General features: G+C 38.9%; 4 protein-coding genes across 5 annotated transcripts in view; 3 read left to right on the top strand and 1 right to left on the bottom strand.

Moving 5' to 3' along the window:
• LOC147863410 (formin-like protein 14) overlaps nucleotides 1-6,352 on the top strand; it is a 9,732-nt gene extending 3,380 nt beyond the window's left edge. The window contains exons 5-18 of the mRNA XM_087319286.1: nucleotides 95-732; nucleotides 827-962; nucleotides 1,013-1,084; nucleotides 1,172-1,270; nucleotides 1,627-1,668; nucleotides 2,810-2,890; nucleotides 2,967-3,017; nucleotides 3,115-3,196; nucleotides 3,269-3,363; nucleotides 3,804-3,875; nucleotides 3,979-4,095; nucleotides 4,729-4,797; nucleotides 4,903-4,969; nucleotides 5,342-6,352. Coding sequence (XP_087175412.1) covers nucleotides 95-732; nucleotides 827-962; nucleotides 1,013-1,084; nucleotides 1,172-1,270; nucleotides 1,627-1,668; nucleotides 2,810-2,890; nucleotides 2,967-3,017; nucleotides 3,115-3,196; nucleotides 3,269-3,363; nucleotides 3,804-3,875; nucleotides 3,979-4,095; nucleotides 4,729-4,797; nucleotides 4,903-4,969; nucleotides 5,342-5,661 — 1,941 coding nt within the window. The 3' untranslated portion in view covers nucleotides 5,662-6,352. The remainder of the gene's footprint in view (nucleotides 1-94; nucleotides 733-826; nucleotides 963-1,012; nucleotides 1,085-1,171; nucleotides 1,271-1,626; nucleotides 1,669-2,809; nucleotides 2,891-2,966; nucleotides 3,018-3,114; nucleotides 3,197-3,268; nucleotides 3,364-3,803; nucleotides 3,876-3,978; nucleotides 4,096-4,728; nucleotides 4,798-4,902; nucleotides 4,970-5,341) is intronic.
• Nucleotides 6,353-7,084: 732 nt separating this feature from the next.
• LOC147863409 (pentatricopeptide repeat-containing protein At1g03540-like) lies at nucleotides 7,085-9,757 on the top strand. Its single transcript, XM_087319104.1, has one exon. The coding sequence runs from the start codon at nucleotides 7,222-7,224 to the stop codon at nucleotides 9,721-9,723; it is 2,502 nt and encodes an 833-aa protein (XP_087175230.1). The 5' UTR covers nucleotides 7,085-7,221; the 3' UTR covers nucleotides 9,724-9,757.
• A 6,368-nt stretch (nucleotides 9,758-16,125) lies between these two features.
• LOC147863408 (uncharacterized) lies at nucleotides 16,126-18,434 on the top strand. The gene has a single exon (XM_087320576.1). The coding sequence runs from the start codon at nucleotides 16,901-16,903 to the stop codon at nucleotides 17,918-17,920; it is 1,020 nt and encodes a 339-aa protein (XP_087176702.1). The 5' UTR covers nucleotides 16,126-16,900; the 3' UTR covers nucleotides 17,921-18,434.
• A 1,780-nt stretch (nucleotides 18,435-20,214) lies between these two features.
• On the bottom strand, nucleotides 20,215-23,850 carry LOC147863407 (uncharacterized). Of its 2 annotated transcripts, none has more exons than XM_087320457.1 (7): nucleotides 23,345-23,850; nucleotides 22,079-22,183; nucleotides 21,657-21,860; nucleotides 21,488-21,565; nucleotides 21,276-21,354; nucleotides 21,094-21,195; nucleotides 20,215-20,522 (listed from the first exon to the last, which is right to left on the bottom strand). In XM_087320457.1, exons 1-7 carry the CDS (start codon nucleotides 23,717-23,719, stop codon nucleotides 20,446-20,448), a joined length of 1,020 nt encoding a protein of 339 aa, XP_087176583.1. In that variant the 5' UTR covers nucleotides 23,720-23,850; the 3' UTR covers nucleotides 20,215-20,445. The 2 variants fall into 2 exon arrangements, with proteins under 2 accessions (XP_087176583.1, XP_087176584.1); XM_087320458.1 differs by having other exon boundaries at nucleotides 21,657-21,853; nucleotides 22,078-22,183; nucleotides 23,345-23,849.
• Nucleotides 23,851-24,310: the final 460 nt, after the last annotated feature.

Raw genomic sequence — 24,310 nt, 5'->3', positions numbered from 1 at the left:
TCCACCACCACCACCGCCGCCACCTCCTGGTGGGAAAGGTGCTCCACCACCCCCCCCACCACCGCCACCGCCACCGCCATCACTGCGCCCAACCCCAGGGGGAAATGGTGCCCTGCCACCCCCCCCACCCCCACCCCCACCCCCACCACCTCCTCCACCCTCGGTGCGAAGAGGTGCTCCCCCACCCCCACCTCCACCTCCTCCACCCCCAGGGGGAAGGGGTGCTCCCCCACCCCCACCCCCACCCCCAGGGGGAAGAGGTGCCCCACCACCCCCACCCCCACCCCCACCTCCACCCCCAGGAGGAAGAGGTGCTCCACCCCCACCTCCTCCACCCCCAGGGGGAAGAGGTGCCCCACCACCTCCGCCTCCTCCACCTCCTGGGGGTCGAGGTGCTCCGCCACCGCCACCCCCACCCCCAGGAGGAAGAGGCGCTCCTCCACCACCACCGCCCCCTGGGGGAAAAGCTGCTCCACCACCACCTCCACCACCTGGATCTAAGGGTCCAGGACCTCCCCCCCCACCTCTCGGTAGAGGTAGGGGTGGGCCACCCCCTCCACCACCTGCTGGTGGACAAGGCAATGCTCCTTCCCAAACAGGATCTATATCAGGACCTCCAGGAGCAGCTGCAATAAAAAAAGCCCCCTTGAAGCCACTTCATTGGGTGAAAGTTACTCGAATAATACAAGGCACTGTATGGTGTGAAGCCCAGAAATCAGAGGAGCAATCCATGTAATTCTCTTTTCCTTGTTTCTATGTTAGCAGTGAGACGTAGAACTCTGATATATATGTGCACACAGTCTGATTTTATTTCATATATTTACAGACAACCAGCGATTGATTTGTCAGAACTAGAGAGTTTATTTTCAGCTGCAGCACCGGTCTCAAATGGAACCCCAGGGGCTGATAAAGCTGGAGGACGGCGAGCTTCTCTTGCTCCGAAGCAGGAAATAATACATCTGGTAGTCTGCACACTGAGTATTTCTTGAAGGAATTAAATTCCTTTCTGTAGGTTGATATGAGAAGGGCAAACAACTGTGAGATCATGCTTACAAAAGTGAAGATGCCACTTCCAAGCATGATGGTAAGCATTTTTTGGCTTCATTATACCAAATCTTACAAACTCTATCATATCTGAAATTTACAACTTTAACTTGCACCATGTTTGCAGAATGCAGTCTTGGCCCTGGATAGTGCAGTTCTAGATTCTGATCAGGTGGAAAATTTGATCAAGTTTTGCCCAACCAAAGAGGAGATGGACACCCTGCGAGTAATATAATGCGATAGTTCATTTTTCTTTTTGAACTTGGCACTTTTGGTGCATGAATAGCTAAGAGTAGAATGATGCTTGCTAAATATGAAAAGATGGCCTAAAATTCCTGAAGTGATGGTCAATCAAATCTTCGGCACCTCAATTTTGTCACAACGGTGAAAAAACTGTTTTGAACCTGTGGGTGATAACTTGAAGAACCCATTTGCAGTCTTGTTAAATGCTGCATGGAATGCTAAACATGTATCTTTTCTGACCTGGTTATGGCTATTGTTTGGTTGATTTTGTATGTGGGTGTTTTGAGTGCTATATGTTATAAGAAATATGAGAAGATTTTGTTTTTGGTGTGAATTCAGGCTTTCGATGGTGATAAAGAGACTCTAGGGAAGTGTGAACAGGTAAATTTTCTAATATGGGTTTTCTCAAATATCATGTAGGCTATTTTATGGCACAATATAAGATGTAATTGCAGCCTTAAATATATGAATAAGGATAATATAATTGCGGTCGCAAATATACGAATCAAGCTGATTTAAAATGTAATAGATTTAGGGCAGAGGGCCAATATTAAGATGCTGCCCAAAATTAGAAATATTCACATCCAAAATGAAGATTAAGAAGGGTCTTCATATTGCAAACCTCACAACCCCTCCAAAGGGGCAATCTACAGTTTTAAGAAGCCTAATGTATAAATTTCTTCTGGCCTGTAGTTTAAGATGAAAAAATAGTGTCATTATCTTTCCATTAAACTGGAGGTTTTGATAAAATCCAAAATAAATGCGAAGAAGGGTCTTCATATTGCAAACCTCACTGCCCCTCCAAAGAGGCAATCTACACTTTTAAGAAGCCTAATGTGTAAATTTCCGCTGGCCTGTAGTTTAAGATGAAAATAGTGTTGATCTTTTTATCAAACTGGAGGTTTTGGTAAAATAGTTCTAATGATTTTAATAAGAAGAGGTAATACAAGGCATTGTGCTGTGCACAGAATGTCTCGTCAACCTCTCCTCTTTATGTACCGGCTAGTTTCAGAGATAGATTGCATTTTAATTGTTTATTCCAGTCACTATAGTCATGTATAGCTGATTGCAGAAGCTTCCACTCTGTATGCAAGCTCAATACAATTATATATCTCTCAGTTTCTAATTGAGGCCTATTTTATGTCTCTGAACAATCTTGTATTTGAGTATTTGTGGATTTCTTCATTTTGTATGCGTGTTGTAAGCAGGTTGTATAAAAGTAGGGAACTTAATAGTGTATTTTGATGAAATAGATTGACGATCCTTGAATTATTCTTCGATTGCGTTATCATGTGTGCTTACATACACATATTTTGTGTGCTCGTTTCACGCATTGTGTATATGTTTTTGGAATGCCTTTTCCTCTTATGTTCTCATCTGATTGTTATTTATTTTTTGTTGTTCTTCTCTCTGTCTCTCTCTTTCTGTTGAATATTTGCTCCGTTCCTAGTATGTAAGCCCAGACATCTTATACAGCTGTCCTTTTGATTTCATAGAGCTAAAGGTTTGATATGGTTTGCAGTTTTTCTTGGAATTAATGAGAGTGCCTAGAGCAGAGGCAAAATTGAGGGTTTTCTCTTTCAAGATTCAGTTTACCACCCAGGTAACTTAGCGGGCTGTCAGAGCTGGATAGTTCTTTCTTTTGCAAAGGTGTAACGGCTGATACCTTGTTGCTGCAGGTTCAAGATCTTAAAACAAGTTTGGAGGTCATAAATGCTGCATCGTCAGAAGTATGATTTCAAAGCTTACTATTGTACTGATACTGCTTCTTGATCGTTTGCTGCATATCTAAATTAGGTGTCTATGTTGTGCATGTGATTGCTAAAGGTGAAAGCCTCTTTAAAGTTACGGAGAATCATGCAGACTATCCTCTCCCTCGGCAATGCTTTAAATCAAGGAACTGCTCGAGGTATCAATTGTTTTTTTAAATGGTGTGAATGCTGGTTGTGAACATGTTTTGAGGATTTTCTATCAAATGCAGGGTCAGCTGTTGGGTTCAAGCTTGATAGTCTTTCAAAACTAACTGATACCCGTGCTCGCAATAACAAAATGACACTTATGCATTATCTATGCAAGGTATGCATAAAATATTCCTCTAGAGAAAGATTCATATTTATGTACATATGAAACGAAAATTGATCCACAAAATTAATGCAAGAAAAGTAAGGTTAAAATTACTAATGTATAATTTTGATTCAGATATTAATGAAGGTAGATGGCAAATAAATTAATGGTCCTAGATGACTCAACCTTTTATGCATGCTTTATGTTGTGACATGTCCAACATCTCTAATTCTAGTCAGATGAGCATGTAATGTGCATACTGTACCTGCAATATAAATATAATATCATGCTCAACTGATGTGATTTCCAGGCAGTTCATAATGTCCAATTCGCATGTGAATGTGCTTGTTGAGGGACATAATTAACGTAAATTAAACTGGATATATGTTTTATTGTTGTGAAAATGAGGAATCTTCTTGATAGCTAGTTGATTTTCGGCATTTACTTACCAGGTGATTTCAGAAAAGATACCAGAGCTACTTGACTTTGACAAAGAACTTGTACATTTAGATGCTGCAACTAAGGTTAGAGAGGAATCTCTTCTCCTTTGATGCCAGAAAGGGCTTTTACTGGTTTCTATCATTTGTACTTAAATTGCTTTTGTTTATTTATCTGTAATGGTGACAGATCCAGTTGAAGTCTTTAGCAGAGGAGATGCAGGCAGTTAGTAAAGGTCTAGAGAAGGTTTATGAGGAACTCACTGCATCAGAAAATGATGGTCCCGTTTCTGAAGGATTTCGACAGGTGAATGGATACAGTTTGTATGATCATTTTTCTTTAAAACTTTATTCCATACTAAGATAGCACCACAGCCGCTGAGTCAGCTTGGACTCTTGTGTCTTAAAGCATACAGGCAATTGAAATCTACCTAATTTAAAAATAATAGTATATGCATTATGCATCATCTTAATTTTGTTTCAATATTAAAGTTTGGGGTCGTAAGTAAGTTAAAGGGAACGCTATAAACATTGTACTAGGCACATCATTGCATTATTTGTCTCTAGAATGTACTGCTGATACGATAACTCACATCATCCAAACTTCACTTTTAATGTTATTGAGATTAGCCTATAAAAATATTGTTCTTTCTAGAATACACCTCTGTTTTTCTGTCTAATCTATAGAACATATTGTTATCTCTAGAATATATTTTATGCTTTTTTGTTGGGGTGTGTCTTGGACCTGCAAGTTAATGGTTATTTATTATTTTCTTTTGAAATTTGCCTATTTACTAGTGCTTTTCAAATGTTAGAGTCTATCATTCTTTCTCGAATACATTCTAAGTTTTCTGTTTGGACATGCGAGTTACTGGTTTGCTATCTCTTGTTTTTGTTCTTTTTTTATTGACCCATTGTTAAATGTCTTTTGTCTCCTAAGGTTTTGAAGGTTTTTCTCAGCACTGCAGAGACAGAAGTTAAGTCGTTGGCAAGTTTATATGCAGAAGTGGTATGCCATATGATTTATTGAATTTTACATTTTTGAGGCTACAGTTCTTTTATAATTATATTTTTTGAGGGATTTTATTGCCATGATTGTGGATATATACTGTAGGGTAGGAATGCTGACTCTCTTGCACAATACTTTGGAGAGGATCCTGCACGCTGTCCATTTGAGCAAGGTAAAAACAGCATTCTCTGAGGGGCAATTATTGGTTTTGAAAGCTTAATTTGAAGAATAATATATATAAAGGCTTGATCTAGAATAATACTAAACTACTAGCAATTATGCAATATATCTCGTGTATTAGTGATTAACCGTTATAAAAACTCTCTCTCTCTCTTCCTTGAACACACACATTGGTTCCAAAAGGTTAAATTATCATCATATCTGCAAACTAGAGGCAAGGCATTGCACTATGCGTTGCATGTAATATCTTGTCTTGAATAGTTCATAATAATCAACTGGAGTCACAGTACACCTTAGCTTATATTCTCAATAATGCCTAGCTTATATTCTCTAGAGTGGCTACTCATTGCTGATTCCCATGCAGTTACATCAATACTTAACAACTTTGTAAATACCTTCAAGAAAGCATTGGAAGAAAATGCCAAGCTGGTTGAGATGGAGAAGAAGAAGACAGAAAAAGAGGCTGAGAAGGAACGACTCAAAAACTCTTTGCTTGAGAACAAGTTCCTGAAATCTACTTCGATGACACGGGACTTGGATATGCCATTCTCTCCGAAGGCAGAAAAAGAGGCTGAGAGGGAACGACTCAAAAACTCTCCGCTTGAGAACAAGTTCCTGAAATCTACTTCGCTGACACGGGACTTTGATATGCCATTCTCTCCTAGGAAAGTTAACAACAGCTGATTTATGGAAGAAATCAGAGACTTTAAAATGGATGGGCACTACAAGGGATCAAATCGAAGAAGAGAATAGTGCCGCGGAGGGGCATGTGCTCTTTTTTTGTGTGGGCCAACTGTGATCACTTTCTCAGCTTATGAAAGATGTAATAATCTGGAGCAGAGGATGTGAGCTACATGTGCATTATAACAACATTTTTTGTGCAAATGAGAGTACACACAATGGTGGATTGCAATCAATCCTATATTTGGGGATGTGTTCTAGTGTGCAGGTCCTTTATGAAGCTGCAAGAAGAAAACCCATTATTTAGTCCCTCATGAATATTTCGAGACTTCTCATTGCCGTGAGCTGCCTGAGAGAGATTTTGTGTATATTAGCTTCTACATTTCTATATTTTCCAAAGAAGAAGCTTTCTGTATTTAGAAGGGAAAAGAGGGGGATTTCAACCCAATTGATTTTGATATAGATATTGTAGAACTGACATCTGTGAAAGCAGAAGCACCGACCACCTTGACATTTGGGTTTTCTGGTGGTTCTGAGGATGTGTAGCAAATGTAAGATCCTCATGTTGTAATTTTTTTTGTAAGATTGTTTGGAGCCATCATAGCTATTGTGGCTCCTCATTCTCTAACGAAAGCAAAAATTGTATTACTGTAGAAAACATACTGCAATATGCATTTTTTTCACGGTTTGTTCTCATTGGGCATATTGCACATCCAAAGCCCAAATCATATACATAATTTTTTTTGAATCCACAAAGTAAACAATCCGTTGTCAAGAGTTGAGACTCAAATGTGCATTGGTTCTATTAGCTCTCGTATCATGGTGTTTGATTGGATTCAATGTTATTGGTGCATCTATTTTTAAAGAGGATCTTAGTATGGCCAATGTTTTTTACATGGATTTTATGAGATCAATGTTGGAGATTGTTTTTGCACATGAATGGCAACTCCAGAGTGAATGAATCAGTTTTGGCATGAATTAAGTTTGCATCCGACATAAACATTCCACCTTACAACCACAAAACTTTGTGCTATCTTGGTATATATAGGACATGGACATCAAGCTTTCTAGATGTGAAGTGGATATGTAAAATTGTTTCCCATTTGCATCATGTTTTTGTTGCTTCTATTGTTGGTTGCTTGACTTTTTGACTTTACTTTTTCCTTGTAGTAGTGTTGCATGGTTTGTGAGTTCAGTCATTCTAGCGTCAGTGCCCATACATTAGGGCCCTTGTCTTGACAAGTTTGCTAGAGTATTAGACCCCATGATCTGACTACTTGGTGCTAGTGGATAGGAATACATAGAGCGTGTTTCAAATATATATGATAGAAACACCTAAACACCCCGAAGCTTTTGTGTATGTATCTACCACAAAGAATACCGTGTCTAGAGACTAGCATTCAAACAACTTTACCAGAATACCCCCCTCTCTACGTAAGACATAATTCTTTGTTGAGCTAGGAAGAGGATGTTTGGAAAACAAAGCGATGAAATGATGAAAGCACCCACTAGTCATTGCTGACAGATGAAGCTTTCTGAGACCTTCTCCTGCTCAACACTTCCATGGCAAGCAGCAACAGGAAGAGGAAGAAGAAAATGGACCATTCGTCTTCTTCTTCTTCTTCTTGGAAAGCAGACTACCCATCTCTGCTTCGGTCTGCTGGGAGGTCAGAATCCCTTCAGGTATGCAAGCTTCTCCACAATAAGATCAAATGTCTTCTACAATGCAACATTTTCCTTTCAAATTTAGTCGTTCAGATGTATGCAAATTGTGGGGCACCTGAAGAATCCCTTTCCTTCTTCGAATCAATGTCAGTTCGAGACATTTACTCATGGAACTTCATGCTCAAATCTTATGTTAATTCTGGTGATGTGCCCTCAGGTGTTCAACTTTTTGAACAAGCACTGCAAGAAGGAAACATGCCTAATAGGTACCTCTATGTCACTCTTCTATCTTTGTTTTCATCGGATTATAGTGGTAGGGTTGTCCTGTATGGGAAGTCAATACATGCTCGTGTTGTTGTTGCATGTGAATACCTGTCCGATGTAGTTCTTCAAACTTCCATTCTTAGTATGTATGCCAAATGTGGTCAGCTACACCATGCTAAAGGTGTATTTGATAGAATGGCCAGTAGAGATTCAGCAGCTTGGAATGCTATTATTTCCGGATATGCACAACATGGGCACCGAAAGATGGGGATAGATCTCTTTGGAGAAATGTGCAAACTCGAGCTTTTGCCTAACATTGCTACACTTATATCACTTCTTGGCTCGTGTTCAAACCCATCAGCTCTGTCCGATGGCCAATGGATTCACGATCGCATTAAGGGCACTGAGCTTGAATACGATATTGTAGCTTGTAATGCCCTTATTGCTATGTATGGAAAATGTGGGAGCTTGGCTGATGCTCTTGTAGTATTCAATATGATGGAACAACGAGATAAGGTCACATTTCTCAATATCTTTACTGCTTGTGCTTGTGAATCGTCCCTTGAAGAAGCCAAGAAGCTCCATGAATGCTGGTTAGGAGAGGGTTTAGGGTCTGATGTGGTAATCGAGAATTCTCTGATCAATATGTATGGAAAATGTGGGGGCTCACGAGAAGCATGGCTGGTCTTTGATCAAATAACTGACCACAATTTGATATCATGGAACTCATTGCTATCTGGATATGCCCAGAATGGGCAAGGTGTTCGAGCCATGTCTTTGCTTCGGCAGATGATTCAAGAAGGAATGATGCCGAACAAAATCACGTTTGTAAGTAGTATTGATGCTTGTGCTAGCTTAGGGGAGGAAAGACAAGGAAAACATCTCCATGCCTCCATACGAAGTGCCGGATTTGAATTAGATATTGTCTTGGGAACTGCCCTTATTCACATGTATGGAAAATGCCATTGTATTATAGATGCTTGGGATATTTTTCACATGATGAATGAACTTGATACAGCTTGCTGGAATGCAATCATCACTGCTTATTCTCAACATGAACAAGGTGATTTGGCTCTTCAACTTTTCTTTCAAATGCATGAAGAAGGGGGTGTACCTGATAAGATCACCTTTGTTAGTGTGATAGCATTGTGTAATGATGAAAATTATTTCCGAGAAGGTAAACAGTTACATGCTCGTATTGCCCTATCTTGGCTCAATTCAGATACAAATATTGGAAATTCTTTGATCAATATGTATGGGAAATGTGGTAGTCTCAAAGATGCACATTTATTCTTTGATATCATGCTGAAGAGGGACAATATCAGTTATGTAAATATGTTCTCCTTATATGCTAGTAAAGCTGCTCTTTTGGAAGGTCGACGTCTGCACACTTCTATCTTGGGAACACAAATTGAAACTGATGTTGTGGTAGGAAATGCACTTATCAATATGTATGGAAAATGTGGTAGCTTAGACTATGCAAATTCCTTGTTCAAAAGAATGCCAGAGAAGAATGTGGTGTCATGGAATGGCATGCTATCGGTCTATGCACAAAATGGCCTTGCAGAAAACGCATTGAACTTGTTTGGTAGAATGAGATCTAATGGTGTAATTCCTAATGCAGTTACATTGGTATGTGTTCTTTCAGCTTGTAGTCATGCTGGCCTATTAAATGAAGGCTATGGCTGTTTTTATTCTATGACACACAAGCATAGTATGCCACCAAATGCAGATCATTACAATTGCATGATTGATATGCTTGCCCGAGCTGGAATGCTAGATGAAGCTGAGGAATTAATCAAAAGATTACCTTTCACTCCCTCAGTTGTGACATGGACAACGTTGCTTGGTGCTTGCCGCAACCAAGTAGATGCTGAAAGGGCGGTTCGAGCTGCACATAGACTCCTTCGGCTTGATCCAATCAAATCTTCAGCTTATGTCACACTCTCAAATATATTTAATGCTGCTGGTAGAGGAGAAGATGCAGCTTTTGCAATTAATATGATGAAGGCCTATAGGTTACAACATACCCATAATGACTTTGTTGATGAAATGAATAAGATCTCAGGATCAATGAGTTTTGATGATATAAAAAGCTTGAAGATAGAGGGAATCGTAAAAGAGGATGAAAAATGATTGTTTCTGATAATTAGAGACTTTAAAAATGCAGCTCAGGAATCAATATACATAGTTATTAAATCAGTACTTATTGGTAGAGAATCACTCTACTAATATACTATGTATTAAGTAATATGGTCAATGTAATAGATGCCACCATATTGCCACTATTGATTTCCCAATATCGCCAATGATGTGGTGTCATTTGGGTTTCCCCTGTTGCCATTGGGATACCACCGTAGTAAGACACAGCCGCCAATGGTGCAAGTGATGAACAAGAGGGCAAATAAGAAATGGGGTGATTTAGTGGGTGAAGATTGAGGCAAAATTCCACTCACGAAAGGGCACATAACAAAGGTGTGGGACAATGGTTAATAGCTGGTCACCCAAGCAGAGCGAGAGCCAAGAAATGATAGATTGTCGAGCTGAGCTGGTAGCCAAGGGATAATTGGGCCGACGGTCTATAGCTGATTGTAGCCAATTGTTGAGAGGTATTAATTAAGCGATCAATAGTCTTCGGCCAAGATTTGAGCATGACGCATAATCAATCATCAAGCTAATTCAAGAGCTGGTAATTGGTCTGAGTCAATTAGGAATCATGGATGAGTATGAAGATGAGGATGAATGATGGATCAAGACAGAATAGAGAGTATCAATGGATGTGCAAAAATAGATATATGGATGAAGGCATGAGGCACTTGATGGTATATCAGAAGTTATGGAATGAAGTGCTTTCATGAAGTTGTCCCACTGGTGTGCCAAGTGTTATCTAGCTGACTGAGTCATCCAATGGAGTTGGGCACATAGTTTTAGATGAATTAAGGATCTAGATATCCCACTTGTTAAATGAGGATTTTGTCACAATAGAGGAACTACAAAGGCATCTAGATGCATTGAAGTCATTTTCCATGGACGAAGATTTGTTGGTAAACCTTGATGACTAAAGTAGGAGTAATGAGATCAGAACTGGATTTTTTTTAGAGAAGGAAAAGGTCACACAATCTTACACACAGGAGTAACATTCACTGGGCCTCGGTTATCTCTATGGGAGGCTCCCTATGCTCGACTTTCTCATGGATATGTAGCCCTGTTGTCCTTGAAAGGCAATGTGCACATAACAGTTCCAAGCATCACAATCTCAATTGTGGTACCTTAGGCAATTCTGCTTGGAGGAGACATTTGTTCTGGTTTGTTTTTCTTTTGGATGAGACAACATTTTAACATGTCATATCCTGTTTGGTCTGATAGGTCAGTTTGGCCTCTTAAATGATGTTAAACATATCTTTCTTTCTAGTTTGATTTAGTGGATAAGTTAGAAATATCTTCTATTTTTTAGCAGTTTTTTATCTATGTATTGAATTTCTAGGACTTCTAATCTGCATTGCCATTTACGAATGATGATATGAGTAGGGGATATAATAATATTTTTATGGATTGCAGATATGCATAGCATGTAATATATAGGTTCCAGATTTTGAAGTTTTTCTTATTGCTTGTCTGTCTCTCACACTTGCATGTATATGCTTAATTATAAGCCCAAACATTCGATAGAGCTACACTACTTGAATTTATAGAGCTAAAGGTTTAATATGATGTGGCAGTGTTTCTTTGAACTTCTGTGAGTGCCTAGAGCAGTGGCAAGATTGAAATTTTCTCTATCAAAATTAAAGTTTTGGTCGCTGAGTAACTTAGCTGGAGATTCAAGATCTAAAAATGAGTCTGGAAGCCATAAATTCAGCATCGTCAGAAGTATGATTTCTGTTCTCACTCCTGTAGATATGATTGTCCTGTATCTAAAACTATAACTGATCCTATGTGTGTGATTGCTGAAGGTGAAAGTCTCTTGAAAGCCTTGAAAGATCAAGCAAACTTTCCCCTTCCTTTGGCAATGCAAAATCTCGTGAATGAAACTTTGTGAGAAACTTTTAGTGCAAAATCTACTCGCTGATATTCTTGCTGTGAGAACTGCTCAAGGTAATTTTTTATTATTTTTCTGAATCTAGTGAATGAAACTTTGTGAGAAACTTTTAGTGCAAAATCTACTCGCTGATATTCTTGCTGTGATAACAAAATGACTATCAATCATTATAGATAAAAGATAATATCAGTCTATGGGAGGGTAAAGGCACCAGATTGCTTCCATCATGTGGGTATAAATGCTTCACTTCTTGGTTCTGATCTTGCAGAAGAAAACCATCAGGATGCTACCCCCAAGAGTCTCTGCGTCCAGATTTGGTATCCTGTCTGTATGGTATTGTTTTACACTACGCAAAGAACTCTTGGGATGCTGGAGTATTTCTGAGTAAAATTTAAGATCCTAAAAACACTCCAACATCCAATTATGTAGCTCCAATAAAGTTCCGTGTGGCTATTCTCATGGTGGCTCTATAGGTCTTAAAGTGTCATGTGGTGCACAGCTCTAGTATCACTACCCTGACACCACGATAAACTGATAGCTTTTCTGTCTTTAACATGTTCTTGCTCATATATGCTCAGCCAATGTAGGTCATCCTTGTGGAAAATACCCGTTTTCTGGAGAGTGCAACATTTTTCCAAATATGGGGAACTGGGGGATGAGGTTTCTCTCTCTGAACTCTTGTCCGAAAAGTTCTCATTGCCAATGCTCCATACCCTTAAATGTTTAGCCTTCGAAATGTGCATAAGACTATTGAATTTTGTTGCAACCTCTTCTACTTTTATCACTTCTTGAAGAGCAATGGCGTGAACATGAAGTGCCATTGTTCATGGCTTCCATCTCGTTAGATTTTTCCTTCTTAGCTATCGTGATCCATTTTTCAGCTTCATTGATCTTCCCCTTGGGTCTTTTTGAGCTCATGTACCCAGGACTTGGTTTGGCATTGTTGCATAGATTTGCAAATACACTGTGCCAGGGTGGTACCATCAAAGTTCTGGATTGGGAAACAAGATTCCTAGATGAGTTGTGATTTGTGGTGCACAATGATGACGGCAACAATGTATCAGCAAGAATTATGGCAGCATCATATCCGAAAGATTTGGATCTTGGATCGTACCAAGCAAGCCTCTTACCTGAAAGATGGCCTACTACAAAGATCATTCCATGAACTTCGAGGATGGTTTATACAGAGACCAAGGTAGGTGAATGTTACATGTCATATAGTGCTTGCCAAGCTATAGGCCAACCCTCCTTTCACCAACTTGAGATTGAAGCAGGATGAGCACTTCACATACCTAGAGCCAAAGGATTTTGCAAATTATCTAGAGAGAGAAAAAAATAAACGTTTTATGTGTAATTGTCTAGCTTACAAGCACATCAGAGAGAAGAAGTATACAACCCTCTATGCAGACTCTATCACCATTTGACACCTTGGCCAAATCTTTGTCGAACGCAACATAGGTCTAAAATATTATATTAGCACACGGGATGCAACTGCTATCGCACGTAATTGATTTCTTCTATAGCTCCTTAAATCCACTGATAACATGCCAAGGAGCCATCATAAAGCGAGGTAAGGATGATTTTGGCTTCCAGCAGACATTATATCTTTCTTCTCTCTTTCTCTCCCTCAATGTACTAAGACATCTCATGATAATCAGTCCAAATAGAGTTGGAGATTGTGGGCATTCTCGCTTCACTTCCATGCTTGATTGAACTTGCCATAAACTCTCTGAAGTACAGATCCTCTTTAGGGTATATCTCTCATAAAGAGCCATCACTCCGCATATCAGCTGATGTGGAACTCCCAAGTCCGTCATTCTACACACCAAGCGGAGCTCTTGGGACCATATCAAAAGCTGTACCAAAATTCACAAAGCTAGAATATATCCTGCCCTTTTCTCAATGATAGTGGAACAGAGAAAATACTATCCAGGGCAGAGAACCGTCATTTGAAAGCAGGTTATCCTTAAAAGATCAAATACCTTTCTTTCTCTGCAAGCTGCCCATACACCTAACTCTGGAGTCATGGCTCAAGAAGAGATGCATATATAGTTTGGCCAAAGGACTGACTGATAATGATAGGGCGGTAACTCAGAAGTCGGATGCAGATCTCCTACTAAGATGAAGCAATTTGCATGTATAAACTTCCTCTCCTTGAACTGAGGTTGTCAATAACCATCTCTTCTGTGAAAGTAAGTAAAGTTCTGGGAACAAGGCTCTGCCGGATAGAGTGGGAATTGGTGTGCTCTCTGGGAGTGTGTATTTTCAATGAATAGATTATCGATGTGCCTCTAATGAGGATTCAAACATCTCACATAAGTATGTATGTCTTTCTTTTCTCACTCGCTCCCTCATTAATTCGTTACTATTGCCAATCCTTGGTCGTCGAATTAACCTCAATGGTTATGCACAGGGACAGTTATTCACCGAACCAGATATCGCTATCTATCTAGCCACATGATTAAAATTCTACCTATGAAAAGCAACATATGCTCGTATTGCCTTTGTCCAGTTCAATCTCATCTTATCATATTCTCGAGTCCATTCTATTATATATAGCTAAAGAATATGTTCATCACCCTACCTAATATATAGCTTTGCAATTTTTGTTTGGGTTCTATTTGCGGAAAGGCCTTAAAAGGAGTGCAAACCATACACATGGGAAATGCATTTTCAAAGCTGCACTTTTGTTAAAAGCTTTGGTCAATTTGGCTGTACACAATTTGGAGATTTGTAGATCAGTAAAATCTGCATTGGAAATTTGAATATTCACAAATAATATGTGCCTGCCCTCATATTAGGTGTACAAACAAATAAAGATTCCTCTTTGGTGAGATCTTGTGAGTGGTTGACAACAAATTATTATTTGCATGCTTTGAATATACAATCGTCAAGTGTATTGTTCATACACTAAACAAGCTAATTTTTAAACCCGTCTTTGGATATTAGGCTGGCATCATATTCTTATTGATTCCAACTTTTCTCGGCACATGAGACCAATCTATATATCATCAAGGCTATTTTTGCGCAAACTAACTTATGCGTGAGAACACACAAGCATGTAATTGTGAATAGTGGCTTTCTTGTGGAGACAATCAAAACAACCACAAGGTCTACATAAGAATTGTATTACAAGGGTATGATAAATGTGCCTTAAGTTATACATTGTTATGATGGATGCATTAGTCCTAATAATATGTGTAACCTCACAAGTATGATTAATTAATTAAAATGAGTGTTTGATACTTGTATGGAGTATTGGGGTATTCGAAATTAATTAAAATGGGTATTTGATACTTGTATGGAGTATTGGGGAATTCGAAACCGACATTTTGTGCATTATACACTTTAAAGGAGTTCTTTCGCATACCAATCCATGATGGTGTAGCTAAATGTATCTAGGGGAACTCTACCTACATACATACTTGAGCGAGATAGGACCAACCTCACCATCGTGAATACCTCGACATTTGAGGATGTTTGAGGAAATCTCATGCCGAGGAGATAACACAGGTTAGCACCAACGCACCCTACGGGTTGTACAATTATCCCCCAACAAAGATGAAAGATGCTTACCACTTGTCAGAATATTCCTTTGGATTATGCCCCTTTAACCATATAGCACATCATCATGCTCAAAAATAAACATGACACCGTGTGATTGCGCATGCTTTATAGAATCTGTTCCTACTAAAAAACTGCTATACATTCATTCTCTACTTACTTCTTCTGACGTTGTTATATGTAGCTCCTCTTGTCGTTTTCAATATTCCACATGAAATTCATTTTCTTTAGTGGCAGTTGTGAATATAGTTATTGGTATGACTTCCATTCTTTGTGCCTTTATACACTCAAGTCGATCATGCGTAAAGAAAAAGAAAGAAGAACAAGGGTTATGGTTATTGAATGGAAATGTGTGCATGTGCTCCTCATCTTGTACAATAACCAAGTATGTCTACAAGTCAATAATATGTGGCGGGCCTTACTTCACCATGAGTTGCACCCTCTATACCATATGCATACATACATATCCATACATACATACATATGCATATACATATCCATATCCATACATACATACATATACATATACTGTATACATATACATATCCATCCATACATACATACATATGCATATACATATCCATATCCATATCCATACATACATACATATACATATACATATACATATACATATACATATACATATACATATACATATACATATACATATACATATACATATACATATACATATACATATACATATCCATACATACATACATATACATATACATTTCCGCACACACATACATACAATCATACATACACAAATATGGCATACATAAACATAGAAAGACAGACACGGAGGAGACACCCAAACTTCAATCAATGGATACGAGAGACTCAGGCACTACGCGCACACACACGTTGGTATTGCCATCATACATACACACTCTGATTGCAAATGATTATAAGATGTGGCCCAAATATCATCAGAAAGTTTGAACGAAAACAAAATAGTCGCCCTCAGAGCTTACGCACCATGTGGACAATTTCAAAATGTGGACCAAAAGGATAGAAATTAAAAGACAGGAAACTTAAAAATCAAAAGGAGGAGCGAAAACCAAATCCGTTGCTAAATAATAATAAACGCGTTGAATTTTTCATTTTATGGGAAATAACAAGTCAATCAACAAATTATTTGAAAAAGAAAGATACTGCGTAAGAAAAAATAGAAGGATCTATAATCTAGAATCATATACATATGTATTCGAATCAATACGCGCTCCTTGTTATAAATTAGGGGATGTTAAATAGTAGCTAATTAGTGGGGTAATTATTTCTCTAGAATCATGTTTTAGAATACGATTCTTGCGCTTTCTTTGTGCTAAACTAGAGTGTTGTTAAATTAGAGCTAATTAGTGGGATAAGTACTGTACTGATTGAGGTGAGACTCAAGAGTGGCAAATCCATTGGTGTTCAGACATCTTCCTGTGTGATATCCGTTTGTGGCTGATTTTTTTTTTATATTGGTGTGGTATATTAGTTAGTGGATGGTCTCATTCTGGTGTGAAATTAGTGTTGGGCGATTATAAATTTTAGTGCGACATTAGTTAGTGGGGACGGGCGCTTTATACTTTGGTGTGCTGTTAGTGGGCGAATTCATTTTGGTGTATTACTTACTTACTAGTGATCTCCTTCTGATTGGAGACCCAACCAAGCTTAAATTGATATTGTGATTGTTTGAATTGAAAGAAGTAAAAGTTCGATCACATGGGAAATCATTTCTCGTGTATATCTCAGATAATTGCAGAACCAGATGTAATCATGCTGAAGAAGCAGCAGAGATCAGAGGAAATCGGGGTTTGGAAGATGCATAGAATTAGGGTTGCAAATGGTATGACGAATAACGGTAACAGTGAGAATGGTGTCCTCCAAATCAATAATAATAAGAATAATGTAATCCTAATCATAGAAGAAGTGAGGCTTGGGCTGTCGCTACCAGTTAGCGCAGCCGAATTGATGGTGGAGAGCCCGGGCCATTTTGTGTGCTGTCTAAATTCTTCAACGGTCACGGCCTGTGATGAAAGAAGTGGCAGCGGTATGTCCAGTAATCAGGCGATGTCCGGTCCCCGTCCCCTGGCGGCGGCCATGGCTGCAGACGAGCTTCTCAAGCCCGGACATGTCTACCTCCTCATGCCCATGAAACGCCTCCACACACGCTTCTCCGATGACGAGATCCAAGCCCTCAGAAAGAAGCTGCTACACCACCAGGCCGGCGGCAGCAGCAGCAGCAGCCCCACAGCTACCCTCATTTGCCAGACCTGCACACCACCCATCGCCAATTTTGAGAATGGCCACTATGCCCCTCCGGAAGAAACAACGCCATCTAGCCTTCCCCCATTCATCGTTGGCCATCTTGAATCACCATGTCAAGATGATCAGAATGATGGCCATGTACCTGTTATGAATCATGGCCCCCCTGCCGCCCTAGATGTGGGGATGATGGACACCTATCAGAACTATAATGGCCATGTAACTGTCATGAATCATGGCCCCCCTGCCCCCCTAGATGTGGGGATGATGAAGACCTATACTAGGTCTAAGTCATGGGTCCCTCGCCTCGAGACCATCACAGAGGTCTCCCCAGGTCACCTCCAGTCTCACGGCACTCACAGATCTCTTGCAGCTTATGCCAGGATTCCTTCATCGCATTCGTTTCATTCGCACCATCAGCGCCGCCACCCTTGGACAGGTGGTGTTCGGACGACTAGAATGGCAATCATTGGGTAGTTAAAAACTTCGGATTTGTTGAGGAGACTCGCTCGCTCTCTATGATCTGATTTCATAGATTAGTTTGTTTCAGTATTTCCCTTCAGTCCAGAATGGACTGCCGATCAATGGCATAGATTATGAATGGCATAGATCATCAAATTATGGTGTAAAGAAGTTTTTCAGCATTTCTCTTGGTTAGAATGTACAGCTGCCGCCGATTAGTGGAATAGATTACAACTGGTGTTAAGTTTGCTGGATACCAATGGCTGAATCATGCCAGAAAGACCGGTCAAGGAAGAGGGTGATTTTGACGGAGATTTGCTCGAATCACCTGGCACATACTGGAATAAGTGCTGGTACATAAATGATACCATTAAGCTCAACAAGCTGGCCTCATACAGTGAAGTCATAATTTTACTAGGAGGTAGAACTGCTGAAATTTCTCAAGTTTTTCGAAATTCCAATATCTGTAGATAACAAGGATCTTGTGTTCATAGACTTCTTTGCAATATAATATTGAAATTTCTATATCTATACATGTCCGATCTTTCTTTGTCCAAGCCTTTTTGATGGTCCAGGTCCAGGAATATTATTGCAATAAACAAAGAAAATGTTGGGAACAAAAAATGCTGCTGCACTACACTCACTCATTTGCTTGATGATTATTATTAATGAGGGTGGATGGTGTCTCACGAGTAAATTTATCATCAATGTCCCCTCGTCCAGCAAATTGTTGTAGTAGCACATCCAGCTCACATTCTCTTCTATGTTATTTTATTGGCATTTGAGCAAAGTTTGATAGAGAGACAGAGGGAAAACTCTCCATCATGTCATTAAGGTTTTATTGATTTAAGTTCTATATATTACCACGAAATCTATTATTTCACTTAGTGCAGAGCTGAGAGAACAGCGCAAATACCAAATCCAGGTAACTTCTACGAATTCTTTTAGATTTAGAGGCACACAATCTCCCTTCTAGAAACCGATTTGGCAAAATCAATGTAATTATGTCGCAAACTTGGCAGTTCTTTTGGGAAACTTGAATCTTCAGTCAATCCCAAACTCCACTAATGAGTTGTTGTCTTCCAAACCATTTCGCCTTCTCCAGATGTATGCCATAAGCACATCATCCCTCATGTTTTTTCTGAACCAACGCCTACTTGCACAGCCAAAACGTGCAAAATACATTGACTACTTTCATCAATCAATATGTTTTGAATACACTACTTGCACAGCCAAAACGTGCAAAATACATTGACTACTTTCATCAATCAATATGTTTTGAATACACTTTTGCAGGCCTCAAATTGTACACATTTGTGGATAGCTTACGCTATATGCTTTCATAATTAAAAGATAGCATCACAAGAGCACTTGTAAGATGGAATGCTTTCGAAAGACACCATTAGAACAAATAAAATGCTGCCCAATCGACCATATCAAATCACTGAAATTGTGCAGTTCCGTTGACAGTAACTACATCCACAAAACCTTCTGGTACTTAAAATTTTGATGTGCCCCAATCTATTGATGCTTCATCAAATGGAGGTGGAAAACTGCCAGAATTTTAAGAGGCCAAAATGGCCTATAAGACCAAATAATCCAGTCTTATAACTTCTATACTGTGAATCAATCATACAAAATAATCCGTCTTGTAACTTCTATACTGACAGTAAGTTTCAATGGAAGACTATATCATGATGTTAGCCAGCACACATCCTGTGTTTCATAGTTTTGGAGAGCTTTACTGGAGTGCACATTGCAAGTGGATAATTACGTCCTCTCATGAGAATTATATGTATACTAATTCCACCACTACCACAAAACATTCTGTGTTTCATAGTTTTGGAGAGCTTTACTGGAGTGCACACTGGAAGTGGATAATTACGTCCTCTTGTGACAATTATATGTACACTACATCCAACACTACCTAATAAATTGGGTTCGCTACATGAATTGTCTATTTTGAACTAGAACCCAATCATCATGAATTGCAGTTCCACAGACCCCATTCACCTATTGCACTCATTTCATTGAGATGGGTAATCACTGGCCATATCACTATCATTTCTAAACACTAGTCCTACCACAATTTTCACATCATTTAACCATTTTCACATCTGTTATGAACGCAACTTTTTATAACCCATTCTTCAATTACAGTTCAAACCCCATTCACCTATTGCACTCACTGACTTCATCTCTAAACACAAAGCCCAACAACCGTTTTTACATTTTTTAGGTTTCGCAATTAATAGCAATACATTGTTCATTTCTGAACACAAATTCGCCTTGCACAAAGAAACCAAGTATAATCACAAGGATACCACATCAATTATCACCACACAAACATGGGTTAACATTTTACATAGAATGTGGTTCTTTCATCTTTTATATAGCATGCATGACCTTCAAAGCAAATTTGCTTTTATATCAAGTTTCACCACTACATCCTTTTTATATTGCATGACCTTCGAAGCAAATTCACTTTATATCAAGTTCGATACTCCATATTTTATTAGCACAGCAGGGTGTCTCTTTGATCAACTTCGAAACCTCCTTGCTTGGTGACCATCGTTTCTGCTATCTGGTAATGCTGGTGTAACTCGTCGATTACCTCCTAGAGACAATGATAAGAACAAATGATTTTTCAATAATGATAACAGCAAGAGAAAATATTACTTTTTTCAAAGTATTTTCAGAATGGATGGATGTACACAACCAGCAATTACAAATTGGATAATTAAATATATCATCAACTAAGATTAATGAAGCTCAATTAAACCTATATACTATGTAAGCAGGAAGACGCATCTGATAATGTGCAAGTGAAGGCTGTTCAATAACTTGAACACGGCTTGCGTGCACAGTTAAATGTCCCAGGCACTAAATAATTCCAATTCACTTGAACAAAATCCAACAAGCATGTGCAGAAAGAAGCATTAAAATGTCAAACAGAAATCAGATCTACAGAAATATGCTACAATGATAAATATATCACATCAGAAGGAAATCAGACCCACTAAATTATTGGCATTTAACCTCATTTGAATGCATCCAAAATTGGAGCATCACCATTCACAAATGCTTGCCTAGAAAAAGCTACTATGCAAATTCTGATTGGCACACTCTAATCTAGATTTGGAGATAATATCTACACACATACGCAATTCAGTAAATCATTTACTCACTCTGGCCACCAGACTCTAGCATTTGTGGATGATGGTTGTTCCAGCCAGGGAGACTTCGGTTTGCACGTTCTAACCACTGACTATCAAAATCCGGTGCTTCCTCTGGAATATAAATAAAACACAAACCACTCAATATAATGAAGTCACTACAAGCCCTCAATAATTACATCTAGGTACATTACCTGGAGTTAAGTTCCGCAGAGTTTCAATGGTAGTTTCAGGCTCATTTGCTGCATTTCGCTTCTTTGTCATTGCATGAAGCTATTTTCATGCACATTAAAATCGATCATTGCACAAACAAAGACAATTTAGGTGCTATAAGGAACATACAGAATCTTTGTATCTAACAGAATGTTAGTCAAGTATCATTAGCATTTTGCAGTCAAGTCAGAACCTTGTCCTTCAAACCCCTTGCTGAGCTCCTTGTCTCCTTACCCGTTGAATCCTTCTCAATGTGTTCCTCATGAATTAGCTAATCAAATGTAACGAGCTTTTAGTTATTAGTTATGAACTGTTCCATACATTAACCCAAAGAGCATACATGAATAAGGAGAGTCTCATACCCCATCAGGTCCTTGTCTCCGTATTGAGGAAGAAGAATAGAAAGAACCCCCAGACCCACCATAAGATACTGAAGAGCTCTGAAAACTAAAGCTCTGGAATCTGTTGTTAGAATTAAATCCATGCTCTGCTGGTTGTCGATGATACCTGGACTGCATAGTGCCACTTTGTGATGTTTGATTTTGGTCCCTTCTTTGAGCTGTGACATTAATATGTAGATAAAAACACCAATTTAATGAAAATTAGTACGATAAAAGCAAATCCAAGGAAAGCATGTAAATCTAAGTAGTTTGTAAACATCATGCTATCAAAACACAGATTTGCTTATTAAAAGTTACATGAATAAAAAATAAAATTGACAGCAGTCAGACATACGTAGCTAATAACCAAAGTCATGATACATTATGAATGTAAAATAAATACCTATTACTCCATCATCAGGATGTTCAACAATGGGTTGTTCCTCAGTTTTTTCTGTTACTTCCGCATCATCTGACAGCTCTTCAATGATGGGACCTCTTCGGCGTTCCTGCAAAAATTGTTTACACAAATCTCTGATTTAGACAGCAACACTTTGCATGTTATCGCCGCCAGACAGTATCATGTCACAAGGAGACATCCTACACACCAAATAGCTGTATAAATGGCTTTTAGGTCAATTCGAGTTTCACATGTATGCAGTATCACCACCGAATTGTGTCTAATTATTCTAGATTGATATGCACTGTGTTACACTCATGCAGCTGTGATTTTTACAATATTCTCAACACAATCTATGAGATCTCTATGTACCTAAAGAATTTGTGTTGTGAACTAAACACTAAATATGGCAAGTAAAACCAATTGCAGTTACCAATGTAGGTATGAACCACTGTTTTGGCATACCTACCCCATTCAATGAAAATGACAAATGATTTGCAGAATCCATGGATAAAAAAATGAAGTACACATAACGGCTATGAGAAGAAAGAAAGCAAAGTAAAGAGTGATAAAACAATATCTAACTTAACATTCAAATCCCTAATGGGACCAAAAAGACATTAACTAAGATTAGTGAAGGTACTAAGATTTTCTATACTAACCATAATAATTTCAATAGAAAGAATGCAAACCAGACAATTTGCGATGTAGAAAAGACTACCAATTAGTTTCAACAACTAGAACGAAACCAAGCTGCAAGTTTGAGATGTAAGACATCAATGGATCTTAACTGAAGTCAAGAAAGAAAATAAATAGTTCACAACAATTAACATTGTCACAGGAAACAGTCAGTTTTCAGCAATAACATTGATGGCACATTAAAGTCTAGAAGGCAAACAAAAGAAAAGCAAATTTAGCAGTACAACATCGAGCTATAAAGAAACAAGACGAAATTGCAGTTTGAAACATAAAACATATCTGACATAGTTCCCATGGCATCAAGAAAGAATGCAAAAGTCGCATTTCGTACATGGATAACATTTTGCTACATGGACCATATTTACCAATCTGAAGCACTGTGAAGAGTTTTACATCACTCATATAGATCAACCTCTAGCAATCGCATGATCACAAATAAGACAAATCCTTTGCAAAAAGCATATTGATAAGACTATACTTCCCAAGAAAGGAAAGATTACAACCAAATTGTATCTAACAAAGGAAAGTAGAGCAAAAGAGAGAAAAGTAAGAAAGAGAAACAAGAACTCACAGGCTGGGCTTGGGTAGGAAGGTTTACAGGATGTTGTTCCAAGAAGGCGCCATGAGAGGGTGGAGAGAGGAATCCCGATCGATCAAAGAAGCTATCAATTCCCATAGCCGAAGGTCCACGGCCAAACATACTTCCTCCAAACATTCCCATCATTCCCATCGGTCTCTGAAAGAAAGGATCGTCGAAAGGATTAGATCTGCCAAAGAAATCATCGAAAATGCTCGATCCACCTGCAAGCCCTCCTCCTCCCATCATCATGCTGAAAGGATGTGATCCGAAAGCCTGTGCATCAAACGGCTGCGATGCTCCGTCATTGGGACCACGCCGCCGTCCTTGGCCTGAAGAAGAGCGATGATGATCGCCGTGGAAACTCATCGCAGAGGAGAGATTATTATCGCAGACAATTAGGGTTAGGGTTTCGCCTGTCAGAAAACAGAAGAAAAGAGAAAGATAGGGAGAGTTCTTGAGAAAGGGCTATTATTTATACTTTGCTTCTAGAAGGTTCGACGAACAATTTAGACCGTCGAGATGTATTTGTGTATTTGTGTATGTATGTATGTATGTACGTACGTATGTATGCATATATGACCGTCCACATGTATTTGTGTATGTATGTATGACTGTTGAGATGTATTTGTGTTTGTATGTATGTATGTGTGCATATATGCAATGCCAAATCCCTCCCACACATGTGGACACTCACAAGCACTCGTTGTGTGTGTGGGTATAGTTGATATATAACTACGCTCAAACTTGTCACTAGGTAACTTGGTTCACGACACGAGTATTGGGGGTTACCCCCAAAGTGTTTCCAATTGTTGCCATGTCTAGAGGTGCTTGAGTGTGTCCATCTTAACAATATATAAACGCTTATACCACCGAAGTATCACTACACAAACTTTTGAGAAGGTTTGGCGAGATTATCATCATTTACCTTCAATGTACATCTTTTGTGCTCCTTCTTGA

Source organism: Azolla caroliniana, unplaced genomic scaffold (assembly GCF_043228905.1).
Source record: "Azolla caroliniana isolate FFs.n. ecotype wild unplaced genomic scaffold, voAzoCaro1.0.p SCAF_5, whole genome shotgun sequence".
Taxonomy (NCBI): Eukaryota; Viridiplantae; Streptophyta; class Polypodiopsida; order Salviniales; family Salviniaceae; genus Azolla; species Azolla caroliniana.
Note: the sequence above shows the minus strand (reverse complement) of the source record. Positions and strands in the feature narration are given on the sequence as shown.